This window comes from Linepithema humile, chromosome 5 (assembly GCF_040581485.1).
Source record: "Linepithema humile isolate Giens D197 chromosome 5, Lhum_UNIL_v1.0, whole genome shotgun sequence".
In the NCBI taxonomy this organism is placed as follows: Eukaryota; Metazoa; Arthropoda; class Insecta; order Hymenoptera; family Formicidae; genus Linepithema; species Linepithema humile.
Window position 1 is genome coordinate 16,034,565 of NC_090132.1, and position 23,125 is coordinate 16,057,689.

Here is a 23,125-nt window from a genome sequence, read left to right on the forward strand (position 1 = left end):
TCATTGCCTATTATGCGATAAAACAGGCATGGATCCGCCGAACTTTCACACAATCCAAAGTCCAATGAAACATCCTTGAATCGTTTATTCCAGCACCTAGGTGACTGTTTAAGTCCATATAGACTTCTTTGGAATTTACAAACACGATTAGTATTATCTTGAAAACCCTCAGGTTGGTCCATGTAAATATCTTCCTTGAGAAGACCATTTAAGAAGGCCGTTTTTACGTCAAACTGTGCTAATTCCAGATGCTCATTTGCTGCAATACTTAACACTGTGCGTATCGTGTCAAATCTAGCTACAGGGCTGAACGTTTCCTCATAGTCTATCCCTTTTCGTTGACTAAATCCTCGAGCAACTAGTCTTGCTTTATAGCGAGTAATATCACCGTTGGTGTTACGTTTAACACGATATACCCAGTGATTTGAAATAGGTCTGCAACCTTTTGGTAATTTGACTAAAGTCCAAGCCGAATTTTCCTCCAATGATGCAAGTTCATCTTCCATTGCTGATTTCCAAGAAGGCCATTCTTCTGACTTGATTGCTTCATTAAAATTTTTAGGTTCATCCACTTCAGCCAGCATCATTTCAACTAGACGTTTTGGCGGCTTCAATTTACTTGGATCTCTTAATCCTCGTCTCGTAGCCGTAGACATTGGAGTCTCTGAAAGTGAATCGTTTTCTGAATCCAACGTCGGATCTTCCGAAGAATCAACCAACGGACCAACTGAAGACTTTAATGGTTTTTCTGTAAGCTCCTTCGTAGGACTATTCGGTTTATTGTCATTTGGTTGCTTATTCGTCTCATTCATCTCAAGAGGAAATAACGTCCATAATTTTCCTGCTGTTTCCGGCTCAAATATGACATCTTTACTACGAATAACTTTATTTCTAGACTTCATCCAAACTCGGAAGCCGTCTATGTTATCCGAATAACCAACAAATATACCTTGTTGTCCTTTAGCGTCCCATTTCTTGCGTTGCACTTTTGGCACGTGTACAAAACATTTTGTGCCAAAAACGTGAAACTTGCTTAGATGTACAGTCTTTCCGGTGAACAGCTCATACGGCGTTTTTCCATCAACGCTGCTAGGTCCAGTTCGATTGAGTATATACACCGCCGAATTAACTGCTTCTGCCCACAAGAATTTAGGTAGATTCTTTGCTAGAAGCATTGTCCGTGCAAGATCCACTACAGTTCTATTTGTACGTTCAGCACAACCATTCTGTTGTGGTGTATATGGATTAGTAACAGCAAAGGTTACGCCATTAGATGACATGAGTTCCTGTACTTTGCTGTTCTTAAATTCAGTACCTCCGTCGCACTGAAAAATCTTCATAGGTCGTCCGCATTGAGTTTTTATGATTCGTAAAACTTCTGCAATTTTGTCAGCAGTCTCTATTTTCTCTTTAAGAAAATAGACTATGCGCAGTCTTGAATAATCACACGTAAAGCATACAAAGTACTTGGCTCCTCCCAACGACGCACATTCCATAGGGCCACAGAGATCAACATGAATAATCTCACCGACTTCGGTTGCTCGCTGTTGACGTTCTTTAAAGCAGTTACGTTGTTGCTTTCCTTCGACGCAGGCTCCACAAAAATAATTATCCTCCGTATAGTGAATGTCATACTTTTCCAAGATCTTCTTGACATGACGTATATTTTGATGACCGAGTCGTTCATGCCAAATTTGTACTTGATCCTTTGAAAATAAATTTACTTCATTAACATATGACATTTCTGGTAATTTTATACGAATTATCATCCTAAACAATTGACCGACTCGAACGCCTCGTGCCTTGACAATACCATTTTTAGTAAATTTACATCCACTTTTGGATGATTCAAATGACATACCTTTGTCAAGTGCGGAAGTTACTGAAAATAGATTTCTACGTGCAGTTGGTACATACAGAACATTTTCCATACGATATGAAAACCATGTTCCATTAACCAAGGCTTCAAACTTGATAATTCCTTTGCCAAGTGCATCCATTGTTGTCTTGTTTCCTATATGTATTTTAACTGGCGTTTCAAAATGTTCAAAGGATGAAAACCACTTACTATGATTTGTCACATGATCCGTTGCACCGGAATCAACAATCCATAAGTTGCTATCAAGTTCAATATTCATAGCCTCACAAACAAATGCTTCATCATCTGTCTCACGTATTTTCTTCTGTTTCTTATCCTTACTTGGGCAATTTTTACGAATATGACCTTTTCCGCCACACTTGTAACATTTATAAGATGCAAGCTTGTCTGTTTTCTCTTTAATATTTTCGGATTCAGACGACTTCTTTGGTTGATAGGTTTTGCTGTTTCTTGTGTTACCACGCTCATTCTTTCCTTGAACCTTGACTTTACTTGCCATTAGAGCGACTATCTCTTCTTGTTTTTCCGCACGTTGCTGCCTCCGTTTCTCATCAGATGTCAACACTCCTACTAAATTTGTAAAAGTCTGTTGATTTTCTGGTCTTGCCCACCACGCTTGTCGAAGACTCTCATAATCATCAGGCAAAGAATCTAATAATTTAACCATTATAGATGATTCATCAGGCCTTACATTTAATTGCTGCATACGCAAAATTAATCCTTCAAATTTAGCAATATGTGTTACCATATCATCTGCTAAATTTTTATTGAAACTGAAGAACTTAGCTTGAACAGTGTGAGAAGCTTGTTTAGTTTGTTGCTCAAAGACAGCGTGTAACTTGAGCCACATATCTCTTGCACTGTCACATGTAACCAACAATGTCATTACTTTGGATTCCAAAGTCTTAACAATAATTTGACTTGCTGCACGATCTGCTTTATCCCAAGCTTTTAAGCTTGTTTGATAAATAGTTTGCTGCTCTGCACTTGCATCCACTGTTAATGCCGCTGGTTTTTCAATTTCGCCAGTGCATATTTCATACGCACCTTCAGTTCCGCGTAGCAAATTTCTTACCGCAAACTTCCAGATGTTCCAGTTATCAGCACCTCGTAACTTTTCAATTCCGTGGAATTCCATCTTATCTGATGCAATAGTTCCAGTAAAGACTCGAATAACCTTACTTTTATTCCGTGCGTACCAGCAATGTTTGCTATTTCCATGCACACAAAAAGAAGGTCTATACCACAGAACCACGCTCTGCTACCATGTTAATGTAGGCTTGAGATGTTGATTTACATTAATATGCTTTATTAAGTAAACTTTTGGAATACAAAAAGAAACGTTCAGCTTTGTATATATAAGCGATATAACTGTTATAAACTATACATATACAAGGCAGGCCACATACGCAATGTGACACATGAATATCACTAGATAATGCCAACCTTACTTTGAATATTTACTCTAACAAGAAGGGATAATAGTGGGCAGAGTGAAGCAAGGGAAGGAAAGATGGAGGGTAGTGGGGGTGTATGTGAATAAAATATTGGGCAATTACTTAATTGCTGTACGCACTGGATGAGCAAATAAAGACACACTGGAGCTTTATGATAAATACACTTTAGAAAATATATTTATTCCTCGAATAATGTCGTGAAAAGTATAAAGAGAGTATGAACTTTATATTGTAGTGATTGCGACTGTAAGTAAGAATTACGTGAAAAAGCGAAGAACAAAAAAAAAGCAAAAAAACATGGCCGCTGCCATGGTAACAGATAAATAAAATATAATTGGTGGAAACGACAGCATGACCATTGGCATCTATTGGCAAATGGAATTACTATTCTAACATAAAAATATGGAGGAAAGATTACAGAGATTGGGGAGGTGGGTAGAGGAAGCAGGAGAAGGTATAAAAACGATTATAGGGGGGGATTTCAATGCAAGAACAGGAAGGGAGGGGGGACGTGTGGAAATAGAGGAGGAGGATAAGGAGTGGGAAAGGGGAAAGAGGAAATCAAAGGACGGAAAAGTAAATAAGGAAGGTATTAATAGAATTTGTAGAAGAAAGGGGATGGAGCCTGTTTAATGGAAATATGGAGGAAAATGAGAAGGGGGAATATACATTTACAGGAGGGAAAGGCAACACGGTTATAGACTATGTGATGGGGAATGAGGAAGTGAGGGAGAGGATAGAGAAAATGGAAATAGGGGATGAAATAGACTCAGATCATCAACCGGTGAAAGTGAGAATAAGAGGAGAGGGAGGAAAAAAGGGTGGAGCTAAAAAGGAAAGGAAAGTTGGAAGGGGAAGATGGGATGAGGAAGGGAAAAGAATATTTAGGCGGAAACTGGGAAAGATAGAATTAGGAAAAGAGGATATGGAGAAGGAATGGGAGGAACTGGAAAGGAGATTGAAATTGGCAATAAAAGAAACGGAGAAAGAACATGATAAGGAAGAAGAAGGAAAAGGGGGGTGGTGGGATAAAGAATGTGAAGAGAAGAAGAGGGAGGTGAGAGGAGAGATGAGGAGATGGAGAAAGGGAACAGGGGAGGAGGAGAGATATAAGAAAAGTAAATTGGAGTATAAGGAATTATGCAGGCGAAAAAAGAAAGAAGAGAATGACAGGTGGGAAAAGAAAGCGGCGGGAGCTAGAAGAGAGAAGGAAGTATGGAAAATAGTGAATAAAGAAAGAAAGAAAAGAAGGGGAATACAGGGAGAAATTGCCCAAGTAGAACAAAAAGTCATTTAAAAATCTAGATGACATAAAAAAGTAGTCAAAAAGTAATCATTTCTAGAAAGTCAAGATGATATCATTTAACATTTTTAATGAAACATAATTTGACTTTTTAATGACTGTATTTTGACTTTTTGTTGAGAAAATGCAAATCGTGTTTGTGCAAAATAATCAAAACTCACGGTATATTATTATATTTTACGAATTTGTGAAAATATTTGATTTTTGAAGCAATAATAAATCTTGACTTTTCATTCATAAAATACAAAATATAAAAGCTCAAGAACACAAATCTCACAAAGTATTGTATATAATGTATATATAAAATTGTGAATAAAAAAGTCGAAATATATATGAATACTTCAAAATATTTTCACATATTCATAAAAAAATACCTGCGAAATATTGTAAACAATGGATTATATATATATACATACAAAAAATGAAAATATATAATTCAATAATGCTACTATATAGATTTTCGAGAAACTTATTGAGTAGTATATATAAATAGGAAGTAAATAAATATAATTAATAAAAATAATAATTAATAATTTATTACTTTTTTTCTTGAATGACAATCTTGAGTACATAAAAAATAAAATTATCTTCTTTAATTTAAAATAAAACATTACCTCATTTCTCCGTATTATTCTTTCGACGCGAGTTTTTGTACGACACGACAAAGCAAAAACGAAAGAACGCGAAATCGTATGCAGCTATTCAGTGCTGTGTGTAATTGTGTACACACAATATGTAATCATTATTTATCACAAGAAATAAAAAGATAAAAATAAAAATTTCTTCAAAGAACTGATATTTTGATCTAGACTTATATATGATGCGCAGCAGTGAAGTTGATGGCTACGTTGATCTTATATGAGCAAAAAATCAGCAAAAAATAAAAATAAATCCAGATTATAATAAAATTCAAAGGTTTAGAAAATAAGATAATTGTTCTTAGAAAAAAATAAAAAAACAATCTTCACATGCTTATTTAAAAAAAATATTTTTAAATCATATCAACTGTATTCATTTTTCTTTGATTACTTGTACTGAACCAACGTGAAATTTTTGATTGAACATGTGTAATATTACACGACGGAATCTTTTTAACAATAGCACCTGAAAAAAATATTATAATAAATTAGTTTCTATATAATAAATTAGTTTCAAGTATATTACTAAAAACAAGATTTTATATATATATATATATATATATATAAAATTCATTCAAAATTTACATTGAATAGCTGTGAGAATGTTCGTGTCTTGGAGTTTTATTTTTACAGACCCAGAACCTGAATAATTAACAATTCTTGCAAGTGAATTTGAGAATATTTTAGCTAGTAATTTTCCTACAGGTATTGTTTCCTTAGTTTTTCCAGTCGGCATCAAAAGAACAAAATAGTCAATCTGAAATAAGTCAATTATAAGTACAAATGCATTTTAAGTACAAATTTCATAATTTATTATACAAGTGAATAATAAAACAAAAAATATTGTTTTACTTTGCACACGTTACAATATGATCTATACCTGAATGTAACATGTGCAATTGGAATTTATTGAAACAAGGAAAAACAGATTTTTAACTTCTTACGCATAAGCATTTTTTAAATTTCCTATATATATATTTATTAATTTCTTAATTGATATTAACTGAACATTTTATTATTCAACATATTATATGTTTATATGTTTATGTTTTAACATACTTTACGTAAATACAAATAAGAGTACATACCGTTGCAAGAAAATTATCATCATTTTTCAAAAAATTATCAAAAGCATAAAAGGCCTCTTCATTTTTAAGGGGTAAATTAGGTAAATCTTTAGGTTTTATGGGTGCTGGATCCTCAGGCAATAATTTTGCATATACTCTTGTAAGTGACATATTAACATGATCTAATTTTCCACTTACTTCCTCTATTTGCTCTATTAAAACTTGTAGCAAAATTTCACATTTTTTATCTAAATTGTTATAATTTTTCAAAAAATGATAATTAAAAGAATTACAGTTTAAAAATATAGCGTTCATGTAGTAAACGAAAATAAATAACTGACCATTCATTGTTGGTATAGATGTCTGAGATAATAATGTCTTAGCGCACAAAGTTTTTTTAGAAGTATCGCAATCAGTTTTAAGAATTCCAGCCTTAGGTAAAATAATTCCATCATTTGAATCTAAATAAAATAACAGAAATATTGAGAAATATTTAATCCTAATTATCAAGAATTAATGAATTGAAATGTACCCACCATTCTCAAACAATGTGTTTTGTGTTAATACACTTGTGTTAGAAAACTCATCTCTGTCACTTATAGAAGATGAATTAATAGACAATGAATCAGTAGATAATGCAATATCTTTTGTAACAACACTAGAATCTATTTCACTGGAATCAATTGCACTGGAATCTATTGCACTATCGACTTCTGCAATTAAATGTATCAAAGAATTAGATAAATAAATAATTAGCAAATTGAAAATAATAATATTGTATAAATATAGATTTAAATAAAGACTAATCCATTACTGATTATAAAGCACAACAGTGACTAATAATATTAATATTCTTACCATTTCTAAATAAATATGTTAAATTCTGATTGCTCACTTCTGCAATATAAAAAACTAATTATTAATAAAAAAGAAATAACAAAGAAATTACAATTAGATTCTAAATTATATGAATAATGAGATACGTGCGAGAACATGAAACATTTGTATTAGTAGGCTGCTTCGCTAATTTAACAATTCTGTTCTTCGATGAGTGTTTTAAAGGAAGAAAGCTTGTTTGATGCTGAAGGGCAGGGTAATTTTTTTTCTTCTGTACAAGAGTCCTAACTGTCTCTTTAATTTTTTGTACGTTTGATATTTCATCCTCATCACTATCAGAATTCGTAATTCTGCTTAATTTCTTTTTTATTACTTGTGGAGATTCATCAGACTCCTCTGAATCGTACAAACGTTTTGTCTTACGTTTTTTTCTAGGCCCTTCCAAATCAGTCTCTCCTGCTGCAGTGTCAAGATTACTATTATCTTCAGCTAATTTACATGCTCTGCGGGCACTGTGATATTTATCTAAAAAGACAGAACAAATATAATTATAACTTGAAGAGTTTATCCAAATTTAGTCGAAACATTATTGTTCTTTTTTAAAAACTATGACATACCATATGCATACATAACTGTGACTGGATAATTATTAAATTCAGAGGTAGGTTTTGACAAACCCATAATTAATCTTGTAATTTTTTCAGTAGAGAATTTCTTAGGCGGCCATTTGCACGATAATTTATCTTCACTAATGCATGAAAAGGGCACAACTGCCACAGTTTCTTCTTCTCCATTAAATTTTACAACAACATACTGAAAATTAATTGAACATTTTATATATTTCAGAAAAATGCAATAAAACAATGTGAAAAATATAAAATTATATTTTTAACATTTTATTACCTCTCCAGTAAAAAATAATATTTGCTTCTTTATTTTAATTTATTGCAATTTATTGTTAGTAAAATAAACAAATTGCTTCCAATAATTTAATAAATAAAATTTATAAATTTAATGAAAAAAAAATTTATAAATCTTTTTACAAAAAAATATAAAATATAAATACAATATTTAAAAAATATTTTAATTTTCATCAATCAAAATCAACCATAGGAATACACAGAATTCCCTCTAGAAGAGGAATGGTCACACATTTGGCTTTTACATGCGATAAATTCCAATATTGACGTCTTCTCTCTTTCTCTTTAACTTTATATATGCCAAGAGAAGATGATGGCAGGGGAAAATCATAAAAATTTTCTAACTGTTTGAATTTTTTTCCTACCAAGATTACACCTCGCACGGTACTTATAATATTTGATAAGAACACAACTTCTCCAAAAATAGTAGTAAAACAATTATTTGGCTCATTACTGTTGAAGGTCATTCCTTTCCATATTAGTTCTGTGAATTGTTCACCCTCAAAAATTTCTGATCTTTTTTTATAACGGCCTTTTAAGACAGGTTTATATGAGTTGGATAAAATATTTTCAACTAATACACCTCCTGTTTCGGAATCACGATTGGCTAGTTGCTGAAGTGGTTTATAATTTGATCGAAGTACTCCTTTAATGACACCCAAATAATTTTCATATGGGAAAGCACTAAACGATTCTAGAGTACCATAGTTTTTACATTCTTCAGCAAGATGACCAATAGAATGTACATTGTAAACAAGAAAATCACGACCCAAGGTACGAGCAGCATGACTGATAAATTCTTTTAATAGATAATCAGCAACATGATTTAAATTATGATTAAAAATAGAACTTGATAATATATATATAGCTGAATGAAGCAATAAAAAGATGTGATAAATATTTTGAGGAAACTGGTCTTTAAATACTTTAATACCATCATAAAGTAGACACCGTCTAAATTCTGTACCTTTCCACTTTGTTCTACTATCACGATTCCCCAGACTTCTAGGTTTGCGATTGAATTCTTTAGGAAAATACTGAGCAATTTCATTTAAATTATTATTAATCCTCATTACATTATCTCTTGGAAGTCTGCAGTGGGTTCGTCTCTCAATTAGATAAGATAAAAACCGTTTAAAAACTCCTAAATATACAAGGTGCATAGGATCTAATCGAAACTGAGATACCATTCCAGTATTAATATTTTCCAGAGAAGAATTGCCATTATGATGACCTGGATTTTCTCTTCTTCTAAAACTGTCATCTGTTCGCAACTCACAGTTCACATTCTCAAATATAATCCTATTATGAAACCATTCACCTTCTACTGTACATTTCTCACATGCAAATGGAGAATTATGTGGCACGCATTGCTTTATAAAGCTACGAGCTTGTGCATCCAAAATATAATTTCTAATACAAAATGGAAATACTGTTCCATTACATTCAAAACCACTTTCTGTAAGTTCTGCTACTTCAACAATGTAATTATGGAGATAAAGATCTAAATTATTTGGCTTTCCTGTACCAAAAAAGACACCGATAATAAATGAATATTTTTGATGTGCAAATCTTCCGAGTATTGGCCAAAATTGCTTACTGGAATCTTTTTGAAGGGGTATTCCATCTATATTCACATCCATGATAATCTGGCCATTATTAATTAGATACTGATGATTTATTCTCTGTTCAATGTTATGCCTGATACCTTTGTACCACATCTGTCCTGTCCCAACAACTTGCAAAGAAACTTTACGTGGAGTTTTGAGAAGAGTTTTATATGATTTGGGAAGAAAATGTAAAATAGGTTTAAATAATTTCAAAATTTCATCTACTTTTCTCTTAGACACATTATAAAGTCCCCATTTTTTGAGTCCTGTCAAAATATATGTCTTTATCTCTTCTTCATTTTGAAAAACATTTTGAGTTACAATCTCATTTTCAAATTCATTGCAATTAATGTTTTCGTGGTTGTCATAATTGATCCATGCATTATTATTGTTAACATTCCTACCATATTCAATGTTATCATTACAAAACATTTCATCATTGATATTCATAGAATACTGTTGGGGAATGACATTAACACCATCATTGGAAGGATCACATATTGAAAAGCTCGTTCCAGTTTCATTACATTGAAGCCCTTGATTTGCATCAAACTCAAGCTCTTGATGTACATCAATATTTTTTGCCTTTGAACGGATAAAAGCTTCATAAATTCTATTTTTTGCCCTGATTTTATACTTACGAGAAACTTTCTTTTTCAAAAAAGATAACTGCAAGAGGATAATTAATATTGAACAAAACATTTAAAAAACTATATAAAATACACACAAGATTAATTGTTTCAGCTCTTTAGAATATATATCTAAGCTAATCATATAAATCAATTTTGTTGTTACAATGTGTTCTGTATTTACTGGATAGATTTTTTAATTATCTATTTATTAATTAGCAAAATATATATATTTGTCTTTGCTAATTCTTTGCTAATATATATATTTATTTTGCCGGTATATAAGCGTAAACATATTCTAACCTTAAAAATATAAATCATTTATAAGTGTTAAATATCATAAATGTTATACTTACTGGTTTATTCATGATAACTGTTTATTCACTCGCACAATCGTGATGCAAAATATATAAAGATTTTTTTTCACTTTTTTAAGGCACTTTGAGATGCTACTTTCGTTGTTCGAGCCGTATATTTACACTGAAACGACGTACTTTGACACGAATAACAATAAATTGCGCGAAAGACATTGCGCATGCGCAATTCATCATGCAAGTCATATTCTTATCATGATAATATCATTTTTGCTAAAAAGAATTTTTATATCCATATACCATTATATTTAAGTCCTAACATACAATTATGAATATCGAAAATAATCTAAGTTCAAATTATCGTGAACGAAGCCAAATACGAGGCTAAATTTCAAAATCATAATTTGATCAATTTTCTGTCATAATCAAAATATGACTTTTAATAGTCATTATGATGTCATTTTGATAGTATTGTGATTTTCTGTTCTCCTTGGGTGAGATAAAGAAGTGGAAGGAGTACTTCATGAGGATAATGGGGGGAGTAGAGGTAAGGGTGGTAAAAGGGAATGAGGGAAAAGGGAGGAGAAAGGGGGAAGAGGAGGAAGGAATAAGCAAGAGGGAAATAAAGGAGGCAATAAGAAATTTAAAGGATGGAAAAGCGGCAGGGATAGATGGGATTACAGGGGAGGCGTGGAAATATGGCGGGGAGGAAATGGAGGAATGGATATGGGGATATTGTAATAGGATATGGAAAGGGGAGGGATGGCCAGAAGGATGGAAGGAAGAAATAATGGTGCCGATAATAAAAAGAGGCGCAGGAAAGGTGGTGGAAGATTACAGAGGGATAACATTAATGCCAACGCTATACAAGGTGTATATGATGGTGCTTATGAAAAGATTAAGGGAGGAGATGGAGGGGAAAGGAATTTTACCACCGAATCAAACGGGGTTCAGGAAAGGGATGGGAACGATTGACAACATATATGTACTAAATTATTTGATAAATAGGCAAGTGGGGAAAAGAGGAGGAAAAATGGTGGCATTATTTGTGGACTTAAGAGCGGCGTTTGATTCGGTGAACAGGGGGGTGTTGTTAGAAACAATGAAAGAGAGGGGGATTAGGAACGGATTGATAGAAAGGGTAGAGGAGATGTTAGGAGAGACAATAAGTAGAGTGAGGGTGGAAGAGGATTTGGGGGAAGAATTTTGGACAGCGAGAGGGGTGAGACAGGGGTGCCCCTTAAGTCCTTTGCTATTTAATCTGTTACTAGCGGATATAGAGGAAGAGATGGGAAAAGTTAAATAGGGGGGAGTAAAGGTAGGGGGGAAAAGGATATATACGCTGGCATATGCGGATGACATGGTTTTATTAGCAGAAGGAGAGGATGAGATGAGAAGCATGATAAGTAGACTGGAGAGTTATTTAGATAGAAAAAGGATGGAACTAAATCCAGACAAGACAAAGATAGTAAGATTTAGGAAGGGGGGGGAAGGGTGAAAAAAAAAGATTGGAGGTGGAAAGGGAGAAAAATGGAAGAGGTGAAAGAGATAAAGTATCTAGGGTATGTAATGCAGAGCAATGGAAAACAGGAAGCACAGGTAAGGGACAGAGTAAAAAGGGCAGCGGCAGTAATGGGGCAAGTATGGGGGATAGGAAAGAGAAGGTTTGGAAAGGATTGGGGGAGGAGATTATGGTTGTTTGATAGGTTAGTTTGGACGGTGATGGCATACGGGGTGGAAATATGGGGATGGGAGGAAAGGGAAGGGATGGAAAGGCTGGAAGAAAGGTATTTAAGATGGATATTGGGAGTAGATAGGCAGACACCAGGATATATGATAAGAGAGGAACTGAAAAGAAAGAAATTAAGAGGAAGGGCAGGGATAAGGGCATGGGGATATGAAAAAAGGCTAGAAGAGGGAAAGGGTGGTGAGTTGGCGAAGAGGTGCTGGGAAGAGATAAAGGAAAGGGCGAGGAGGGGAAGGGGGGAGTCAACATGGGAAAGGGAAAGGGAAAAGTTTTTTGAGGAGAGAGGAATGAGGATGGAAAAGATTGAAAAAAGGAGAGACGAAAAGGAAATGTGGTTTGGAGAGATGATCAGGAAAGATAAGGAGAGGCAGAAAAAGGAAAGAGAGCAAAGGATAAGAGATTCGAAGTATAACAGATGGTATAAGGAAATTAGGGAAGAAGGAATACCAGGATATTTAAAAAAGGGATGGGGGGAAAGTAGGTGTAGGAGGGTGGCAAGGTTTAGACTGGGAAATGAGGTATGTGAAGGGAAGTATTGGTTGGAAGAGGAGAAGAGAGTGTGCAGGATATGTGGGTGGGGGGAGGAGACATGGGAACATGTGTGGCAGGAATGTAGGGAGTGGAGTCGGGGAGAGGGAATCTGGCAAGAGGTAGTAAGAGAGGTGCTAGGAGGAGAGGGAGAGGGGAAATGGTGGATGAGAGAGGTGGAGGAGGAGAGAGGTAGAAGGAAGAGAAGGGAGGAAGAGAGAGGGATAGAGGGGGAGGAGGAGAGAGAATGAATGAGTGAGAGAATAAGGGAGAGAGAGAAGAAGAGAGAGAGAGAGAGAGAGAGAGAGAGAGAGAGAGAGAGAGAGAGAGAGAGAGAGAGAGAGAGAGAGAGAGAGAGAGAGAGAGAGAGAGAGAGAGAGAGGGGAGGGGCGTGATAGAGAGGGGTAGAGCATGAGAAATAAAAAGCAAGAGGAAACGGAAGTCCCCATAACATAGGGACGGTGTGTGTGTGTAAAGAGTATAGAGGAAATGTCGGGTGAGTGTGAGTTCTGAAGGGACATAGCACTCATGTGACAGAAAAATAGGATAAGTTAGATTAAGAGAATAGGATAAGTTAGAATAAGAAGTAGAATTAAGCAGAGGAAAAGAGATGTAAATTGTAACCTTAAGGGGAACAAACAAAATTATCTATCTATTGTAAGAAATTTCGTTAAAATATAAGACCTGCTCCTGCCACCTATTGGATAGACACTTAATATAAGTGTCCGAGATGTGACAACCATGGACGTAAGAATATATGGACGGAGTCTAAACTGTCTATGAAGGCAAAGGGGATAGCGATCAGAGACGTAAGGGGATTACTGCTCACTGCATTGACTTCGGTATCTACTTCGGTAATCCTCGATAGGATTCGGCTTATTGTATATGGCTGGAGTGTACACGAACAATGGATTCGCACATTCTGTGAGATACAATGTATAATGTATAAAGTTGGCGAAAGAAATGAGTTACTGTGTAGTATTTGGGTGTAAAAATCGCAGTGTAAAAAAAAATTACGAGCAATTGGAATATAAAGCAAAAAATAAGAAGATTTCGTTTCATTTGTAAGTAAAAATCTATGAATATATACAGGTTAGGTTAATTCTATAATGTTATAAGTCATTATACAAATATATTATAATATATACAAACAGACGAAATATATATTGTGGAAATAATGTACACACATATATATATTTTTAGATTTCCACAAAATATGGAAAACCGAGAAAAATGGCTTGTAGCCTTACATTTAAAAGGCATTCAAATACATAAAACTGCTGCTGTTTGTTCTGCACACTTTCAAGAAGAGGATTATGAGCCAGGACATTCGCTACGAAAACTGAAAAAATATGCTGTTCCATATGTAAATACAATGAGTAATGATTTTTACTTTACTATATAATATTAGTAGTAACTAACGATATTTATTATAGTTGCATCAAGAAGAATCAATACCAGTAGTAAAACCTGTTACTGTAGAACCTGCTGCTGTAGAACCTGTTGCTGTAGAACCTGCTGCTTTAGGATTTGTCAAGGAACATGTATTTTCTACTGGTTAGTATTATTAGACGATCTTTTCGAATTAAAACTTAGAATCATACTTCTTGTGCTTACTTATGTGTGTGTCTTATTATATTCTATTTTAATATTAGTATTTACTTATAGTATAAATATTATTATTCTTTCACCATGTTCCGAGTTTTGCAAAAATCATTTATATATACACTATTACAGGCACTAGCAAAAGTATGGAAATCGAAGACAGTATAACGCAAAAGACAATGGTAGATAAATTCACTAGCATTTCTCCAAAGAGGTTATTTAATTCACCAACAAAAATTCAGTTACGTGAAATTCATGCACGTGAAATGAAACTCTTAAAACGGAAGTTATCTGTTAGTAATAACAAGAAAAAAAATTGCAAAATAAACTTCATTCATTGAAGAACATGTTAAAAGAACTGCGCCAAAAAAATCTTATCACATCAGAGGATAGTGATGTACTTGGACACTTAGATGAAGGTATGAGACAAATTGCTAAACGCGAAATAAGAAAACAGAAAAATTTGCCTGTTCCTAGAATGTTTGAACCTAGTTTAAGACAATTTGCACTTACCTTACACTATTATTCACCTAAAGCGTACAATTATGTTCGTTACAAGTTTTTTAATAATTTACCGCATGCTAAAACCATTTCCAAATGGTACCGTTCATTTGGTGGGGAACCCGGCATAAATGTTGAAGCCTTACAAGCTATAAAACTACGCGTACGTGCAGTGTCATACAGATTAATTGGTAGCTTAATGTTTGACGAAATGGCGATACGTCAAAATTTAGATTATTGTAATGGTAAAATAGTAGGCTATGTGGATTATGGTAGCAATATTGAATGCGATGCTAGTGCAATTGCAAGAGAAGCATTGGTTTTTTGTGTTGTGTGCATGAATCAAGGTTGGAAATTGCCCATTGCTTTTTATTTGATAAATGGAATAACTATGGTACAAAAGCGTAACTTGACTGAACAATGTTTGCATGCACTTCAAGAGACTGGCATGTTAATTGTATCCCTTACGTGTGATGGTTTGTCTTCTAACTTAAGTATGCTTCAAAGTCTTGGATGCAATTTTAACAGTAATGCGAACTGTTTTCAGAGTTGGTTTAAACATCCAGCTAGTGACACCAATGTTCATGTATTTTTGGATCCAAGCCATATGATCAAACTTGTTCGAAATGCTCTTGGTCGTACCAAACAACTTGTAGATGATGAGGGAAACAGAATAAAATGGGAGCATTTTGAGGAATTGCATAAATTGCAAGAAAACGAGGGATTACATTTGGGTAATAAGCTTCGAAGTAAGCATTTAGAGTATTATAAAAATAAAATAAAGGTGAAATTAGCAACACAGTTATTAAGTGCTTCTGTTGCAAATGCTTTTCAGTTATGTCAAAATACGCTTATGTTACCTCATTTTCAAGATTGTTCAGCAACAATTACATTTACATCTATGTTCAATGATTTATTTGACATTTTTAACTCAAAGAATCAAAAGCAACATAATTTTAAGAAACCAATAAGTAAAGAAAATTACTGTCAAATTAATAAGAAGCTGGAAGAATGTGCACAATACATAAAATCATTGTTTCTTGTCGAAAAATCTCAAAGCGTACTCAATTCTAAAATTAAAACAGGTTTTCTTGGCTTTCTTATAAATATCCAAAGTATGCTGCATATGTATAAGTTTCTTTGTGTTGACAATGATTTTTTAAAGTACATTGCAATGTATAAAATCAGTCAGGATCACTTGGAGTTAATTTTCGGTAGTATACGGTCTCATAATGGGCACAATAACAATCCCACAGTAAAACAGTTCAAATCTGCTATAAAAAAATTAATTATACACACAGAAATAAAATCGGACAATACCGGTAATTGTATTCCTTTGGAAGATATTTCCATTCTAAATGTATCTTCAGCAAACAATTCTATTGACATCATAAATGCAACAACTAGTGAAAATTCAACAAGAAAATGGCTCCATATGTTAGATACAGCAGATACTCATGATCATGATTATTGTTTACCATTTCCATGGACAACAGAATATAAAAACGAAGTCATTGTGTATATAGCAGGATATGTAGTAAGAAAACTTATAAAAACTTTGCATTGTACTGAATGTGTCAATGCATTAAGAGGACCAAATACATGTGCAAATAATAATTTAATAAATATAAAAAATAGAGGGTTTTTATTGTGCCCATCAAAGGATCTTGTATATATATGTAAGCAAGTAGAAGGTGCAATGCGCGGTTATTTGCATACAGAGAAAAATTTTAGTAACTTCAACACAAATATTTTTGTACTTAAGGGGTTACCTGCACTTAGAAGGCCGAAAAAAAGCCCTTTTTTGGGAATTTTTTTTGAAGTATTGTATAAGTATTTATAAAAATAAGTTTCAGCATATGACAGACGTATATTCTAAGAGTATTACAAAAAATTTTTATGCAAAAATATTGATTTTTAAGCGTGTGATGGCGGTTTTCCCAGAAGTCCTGAAAAAAAAGGTGTCTTGCGGTGATCACTGTAACTTTTGACTGGTTCATCTAAAATAAAAAATCCCGATTGCATTAGTTAATATAAGAGTATAGCGGGTCCCTGATCGAAGGTTTTAGCGAAATTTTAGTTTTTAACAAAATGGCGGACTTACAAAAAAAAAATTTAAATTTTCGGTAAAAAATCGCACGTTTTTTGGTTATAAAAAAAAAAGTTTTTTGAAAAAAAAAAATCCTACGATCAGGGACCCATAAATTGTATCTGAAATAAGCACAAAAAATTTCAGACCGATCGGTTAAGCCGTTTTTGAATTACAGTGATCACCGACTTTGAAATTGTAGTTTTGAGAAAAACGCATTTAAAGTTTTTTTTACAAAATATTTTATAATAAAAATTTTTTTGGGGAACTTACACATAATCATCTATTCCAGGACCATATAATGAACCTTCTGCTTCCTCGGATGCTATAGTTACTTCGAACCGTTTATACACACATACATCTTCGAAAAATACAATTGAAAGCCTAGGGTTAAATATGTCGACTTGTTTTTCGTAGAACACAAGTAGGCACATACAACCGCTATCGCTCCGTCAATTATAGTCGGATTAGCTTGAAAATTTATGACGACACTTTTGGGATGTTGTACTTTAAGAAAATGTCAAAATCTCAAAATCGATTTTTTCAAAATTACTGACTGCAGGTAACCCCTTAATGTAATGCAAAAATTTACACACGTTAACATATTTGATACTTTAAAAGAACACATAAGCGATCAATGTTTTTCTAGTAATCATGTAAATCACTTAATACGCGTTATTATACAATTATATTGTAAAATTAGATTAAGCCATTATATAAAAAATGTTCACATTAGCGATAGACATAAGTTTAATAAATTAATTTTGTTCAAAGAATAATAAAATAAAAATTATAATATTTTTTGTTAATTTTTTTTATTAAATAAATACAAATTATTACATATTTCCTTTTCATATATGCAATAGTAAACAATTATAAATAATAATACAAATAATAAACTTACGAATAATAATACATATCCTTTTTGTAGCTCCATTCAACTCTGTGTGAGTTAAAATCATTAACAAGTAATATTATAAAGAATTTAAATATATATTATTCTCAAAACTCCACATTTATATATATTAGTTAAGTGTCACCAAATATCACTGAATTAAAGATAACCTTTATGCAAGACCGAATATTTCCGAGTCGCGCTCACGGAATTAACCGAATTCAATGTACTGCCCCCCTTACCGCTATTATCACCTACCCCTCGTAGAATGCTCCGTCCATATATTCTTACGTCCATGGTGACAACACTGTAATACGAGCTGAGCTCGTACGTAAAGAATTGCTCCAAAAGAGATCTCCGCGAAATCTCGAACAAGTAACATTTAAATTATAATCGTGATCTTGAATAAAAGGCTGAGTGGACTTAGAAACTTTTCAACGGTTTATTATCCGGTACCTTACCGCTTTCTATCCTGACACACTGCGGTTAAGTGCAATTAGAAACTTACAGCTTCAAAATTTCAGAAGTGGGAACACTCATTTCCTTCGGTCGCTACGCGATTAAAACGCAACGTGGTCGCGTGCCGGACATTTTTAAGAAAGCACGCGAGCGTTCGGTCAATTTCTCAAGTGTTATTAAATCGTTCGAGACACGAAACCGATTTCGGAGCGTGAGTCAAATCAGTGTATAGTGTACATCATTGTCGCTACCCCGTATTAGACATTAGTTTTCGCCCTCATCGAGATGGATCGGGCATCCTTGGAAAACTTGTCTCCGGAGGAGCTCCGACAACAAGTAACTAAATACCGGCTCTCTCCGAACGCTGAAACACGAGAAGCCTACACCGAGGCTCTCGTTCAGCATTTTGAGCGGTTTCGCGCGGCTCTCGAGGAAGGGCCCGCGACAGATTCGGGCGCACAGCCGATTGAAATGCTGCCGTCGGCAACTCTCCGACCGGCTCGCATAGGATCGACATCGGCGTCAGCCTCAGAGGCACAAGGGAGCACCCAGCCGCCCTGGGACGCTCTCGCCAGGTGCCTCACCTCATTAACCTCACAGATGCAACGACAGGAGTCGTTGCTCGAGAGGGTGGTTCGTCAGCTGAACCACTCTCCGGCAGGACCGGCTAATTTGGAATCAAGCACGGCACCGCCGAGCTCAGGATCGGGCGCGCTCTCACCACGACCTTCCTCCGTCGGCACAGCAAATTTGGGACACGCGGTGAGCATACTCGCCACTCAGATTCCAGAATTTGGAGGCGCCGTCACGGAAAATCCACAGGTGTGGCTCACAAGGGTCGATCAAGTGGCAAGGGTGCACAACGTCCCTGACGATGTCAAATTGCTGGCCACGTCCAGTAAATTAATAAAAGTAGCACGAAAATGGTACGATTTGAGCACAGGCTCAATAATAGAGTCCTGGACTGCCTTCAGTCAAGCTCTTACAAGCCGATTTAAAAGAACGGCTCCGTACCACGTGACACTACAGCGCATAGAAGCGCGGAAATGGAACTCAGCTAAAGAAGCTTTCCAAGAATACGCAATGGATCGCATCGCATTGATGCACGGCATGCAACTGCCGATGCAAGAGAAAATACAATTACTCCTGTCCGGAATTAACAGTCCGGCTGTTCGAGCAGCGGCAGCAGCTATGGACGTCCACTCAATGGACGAGTTCCTTGACCGGATGGAGCGAGTGGTCAACGCCAACCCGGATCAAGAACGTAAAAGCGCTCCGACAAAGAACTTCAAGACAGAGACGTCGAGCGGTGGCGAGAAAGCGGCAAGTTCAGCGAAGCAGAAACTCTTCTGCGTGTACTGCAAGACACCCGGACATCTCCGCAAGGACTGCCTCAAAATAAGGAAGCGGGAAACGCAGCCACCAGCAACGCCGACTTCAGCCGTCGCAGCCGTACAACAGGACACGGAGAACACCGTGGCCTTGGTGCAACACCACTGTAAGCGAATAACTTTTGGGCATGACCCTATTATTATTAGTAGAATTAACAATGTAAAGTCCGATGTAACCGCGTTAATCGATACAGGGAGTCCGGTCTCCTTCGCGCGCGCTGACCTATTAAGCGGCGGTTACGGATTAAGAATTCAGGAGGTCAATCAAGCTCCGGCTTTGACCGCAATTAATAATTCTCTTATCAAAATCACCGGCGCGATTAATACTGAAATAGTGTTCGCGCAACACCCAGAAAGAACTTTTATTATTAGTCTTTTTGTACTCGATACGCGCAGTCTGGCGACGCAGATAATAATCGGCAGAGATTTTCTCAATAATCACTCACTTTTTGCGATTTATCGCCCGTCGCGGAGCAAAGCTCAGAGCAGCGACGCGGACATTTCAAGCACGTTTCCGGAAGAGCTCTTAAAAGTGCACGCGTGCTATGAGCCGCAGCGCGGGGACGAATATCTCAAAGAATTAGCGAAAGAAATGGATCCCGTGGAGGGAATAAAATTGATAAATCTGTTCAAAGAAATTGCCGAGTTAAAGGTCAGCCGCGTCGAAGACGACTACTGCGTGCGAGTGAATATAAAGGACACGTCAACTTACGCATATGCGCCGCGAAAGTTCGCGTATTCTGAACGCATACAATTAAGAAATATTACGGACGACTTGATTGCGCGCGGTATAATAAAGACAAGCGTTTCGCCATATTGCGCGCGTATAGTCCCGGTTAAAAAGAAAAACGGTGAACTGCGTCTGTGTGTAGACTTGCGTCCACTGAATGCACGGATCGCGAAATAGAAATACCCTTTTCCGATCATCGAAGACTGCATCTCGCGACTCGGTGATAAATCAATTTTCACGTTATTAGACATGAAAGACGGCTTTCATCAAATATCGGTGCATCCGTCGGACACAAAGTATTTTTCGTTTGCCACGCCCGACGGGCAATTCGAATACACGAAGCTACCTTTTGGCTTCGCGGACTCACCGGCAGAATTCCAAAAAAGAATAGTTCAAATTTTACAACCGTTGATCAGAACGGACAAATTGATCGTTTATATCGATGATGTACTCATCGCTACCGATACAGTAGACTCGAATTTACAAGTGCTTAAACAAACACTGGTTGAATTTAAAAAGTACGGTTTTGAATTAAATATCAAAAAATGTCAGTTCCTCAAACGGAAAATTGAATATCTCGGATACATAATTGCTCGCAATTCGATAACTATTTCGGATAGACACACCGAATCAATCTCCAAATTTCCGCAACCGAAAACCGTTCTGCAATTGCAACGATTTCTCGGATTAACGAATTATTTCCGGCGGTTTATAAAAAGTTATTCAATAATTGCCAAGCCTCTCTATAATCTACTAAAAAAGGATTCAAAATACGTTTTCAGTCCGGAATGCCGACAAGCGTACGACGCGCTTAAACGATTTTTAACTTCTTATCCGATCCTCGCAATTTACAATCCAGCAAAGGAAACGCAGTTGCACACAGACGCAAGTGCACACGGCTTAGGAGCGATCCTCTTGCAAAAACAAGAGGAGGGCCAATGGTCACCGATAGCGTATTATAGCCAAACGACAAATCAGGCCGAATCACGCTATCATAGTTTCGAACTCGAGATGTTAGCAATAGTTCGAGCGGTGGAGCGCTTCCACATATATCTTTATGGAATAACGTTCACCATAGTTACTGACTGTAACGCGCTCGTATATGCAGTTAGCAAGGCAAATTTGAATCCGCGAATCGCTCGCTGGACGCTCGCTTTGCAAAATTACTCGTTCAAAATAACTCATCGCCCGGGCAGCCGTATGGCACACGTCGATGCATTAAGCAGACAGACGATGTACGTCTCGACGCTACCGTTAGAAAGGATATTAGAATTCCAGCAATTGCAAGATCCTACGCTAAAACAGATTGCGTTAGATCTCGAATATAGAGATAATAAAAAGTTCAAATTAATCGAAGAATTAGTTTATCGAAAAGGGGACGATCGCGACCGTTTCGCCGTCCCGGAATCTATGGTGAACGCCATTCTTAAAACTTATCACGATGAATTAGCGCACTGTGGTTATGAAAAAACCGTTCAAGGAATCCAACAAACGTATTGGTTTCCTGCATTGCGAAAACGCGTGCGCGATTACATTTATAATTGTATTGTTTGCCTGAGTGCGGATGCATCAACGCACCGACTCGAAGGCGAGCTACAAATCGAGGAAGCACCTAACGAGCCTTTTACAATTATACACGTAGATCATTTCGGACCGTTACAAACGACGGCCGATGGCTATAAACATGTTCTGATCACTATCGACGCGTTTACGCGATTTACGTCTCTTTTCCCGGTAAAATCTACCAGTTCAAAAGAAGTTTGCATACATCTATCAACGTTATTTAACTTTTTCGGAATACCGGAAGAGGTGGTAACTGACCGTGGATCGGCATTTACTTCGGCCGAATTTTCTAATTTCCTCGCGGAAAGAAGAATAAAGTTACGCAAAGTTGCTGTCGCCTCTCCCTGGGCAAACGGAAAAGTCGAACGCGTAAACAGATTCATTAAAAGCTCTCTTGCAAAATTAGTAAAATTGCCAGATGAGTGGAAGGAAAAACTGCAAACGCTGCAGTACGTGATAAATAACACGTTTCATACGGCTCTCAGGTGCTCGCCCTCGAAGATCCTTTTTGGATTCGACCAGCGAGGTCACATAGACAAACAGCTCAGGAACGAGTTGGAAAAACAAGCTAACGATTCTCTTTCTTTTGATCAACAGCGAGACAATACTCGTGAAGTAGCGGTCAGGACGAACGAACGACTCAAAGAATATAATAAACTTTATTACGATCGTCAACATAAAAAGCCAACGGTTTACACAGAAGGCCAATATGTTTTGATTAGAGACCTTCACCAGAAAGTCGGAATAAATAATAAACTAAAGTCAAATTACAAAGGCCCGTATGTGGTCAAGAAAATATTAAACAAAAACCGGTACGTTGTCACGGACATACCGGGCTTCAACATCACACAACGGCCATACAATTCAATTCTCTCGCCTGATAAAATGAAACCATGGGTCAAACCACTAAACGATGGGCTTGTTCGTTTTAGCTGCACTGGGGCAGCTCTGGGTCTGCTCTAA

General features: G+C 36.0%; 3 protein-coding genes across 8 annotated transcripts; 2 read left to right on the forward strand and 1 right to left on the reverse strand.

Annotated features, from left to right (window-relative positions):
- Positions 1-5,153: 5,153 nt before the first annotated feature.
- Positions 5,154-10,830, reverse strand: LOC137000098 (uncharacterized). Of its 6 annotated transcripts, XM_067355825.1 has the most exons (9): positions 9,702-9,914; positions 7,799-7,994; positions 7,332-7,706; positions 7,203-7,241; positions 6,881-7,057; positions 6,686-6,805; positions 6,366-6,592; positions 5,863-6,034; positions 5,154-5,743 (listed from the first exon to the last, which is right to left on the reverse strand). In XM_067355825.1, the coding sequence occupies exons 1-9, from the start codon at positions 9,726-9,728 to the stop codon at positions 5,631-5,633; spliced, it is 1,446 nt and encodes a 481-aa protein (XP_067211926.1). In that variant the 5' UTR covers positions 9,729-9,914; the 3' UTR covers positions 5,154-5,630. The 6 variants fall into 6 exon arrangements, with proteins under 6 accessions (XP_067211926.1, XP_067211925.1, XP_067211927.1 ...); XM_067355824.1 differs by lacking the exon at positions 9,702-9,914 and adding an exon at positions 10,697-10,830 and having other exon boundaries at positions 6,366-6,805; XM_067355826.1 differs by having other exon boundaries at positions 6,366-6,805; positions 7,605-7,706.
- A 2,450-nt stretch (positions 10,831-13,280) lies between these two features.
- Positions 13,281-17,922, forward strand: LOC137000099 (uncharacterized). The gene is made up of 5 exons (XM_067355833.1): positions 13,281-13,993; positions 14,133-14,295; positions 14,366-14,486; positions 14,667-14,953; positions 15,583-17,922. Exons 1-4 carry the CDS (start codon positions 13,893-13,895, stop codon positions 14,873-14,875), a joined length of 594 nt encoding a protein of 197 aa, XP_067211934.1. The 5' UTR covers positions 13,281-13,892; the 3' UTR covers positions 14,876-14,953; positions 15,583-17,922.
- An 841-nt stretch (positions 17,923-18,763) lies between these two features.
- LOC137000202 (uncharacterized) lies at positions 18,764-23,125 on the forward strand. The gene is made up of 3 exons (XM_067356156.1): positions 18,764-20,657; positions 20,847-21,117; positions 21,382-23,125. The coding sequence occupies exons 1-3, from the start codon at positions 18,764-18,766 to the stop codon at positions 23,123-23,125; spliced, it is 3,909 nt and encodes a 1,302-aa protein (XP_067212257.1).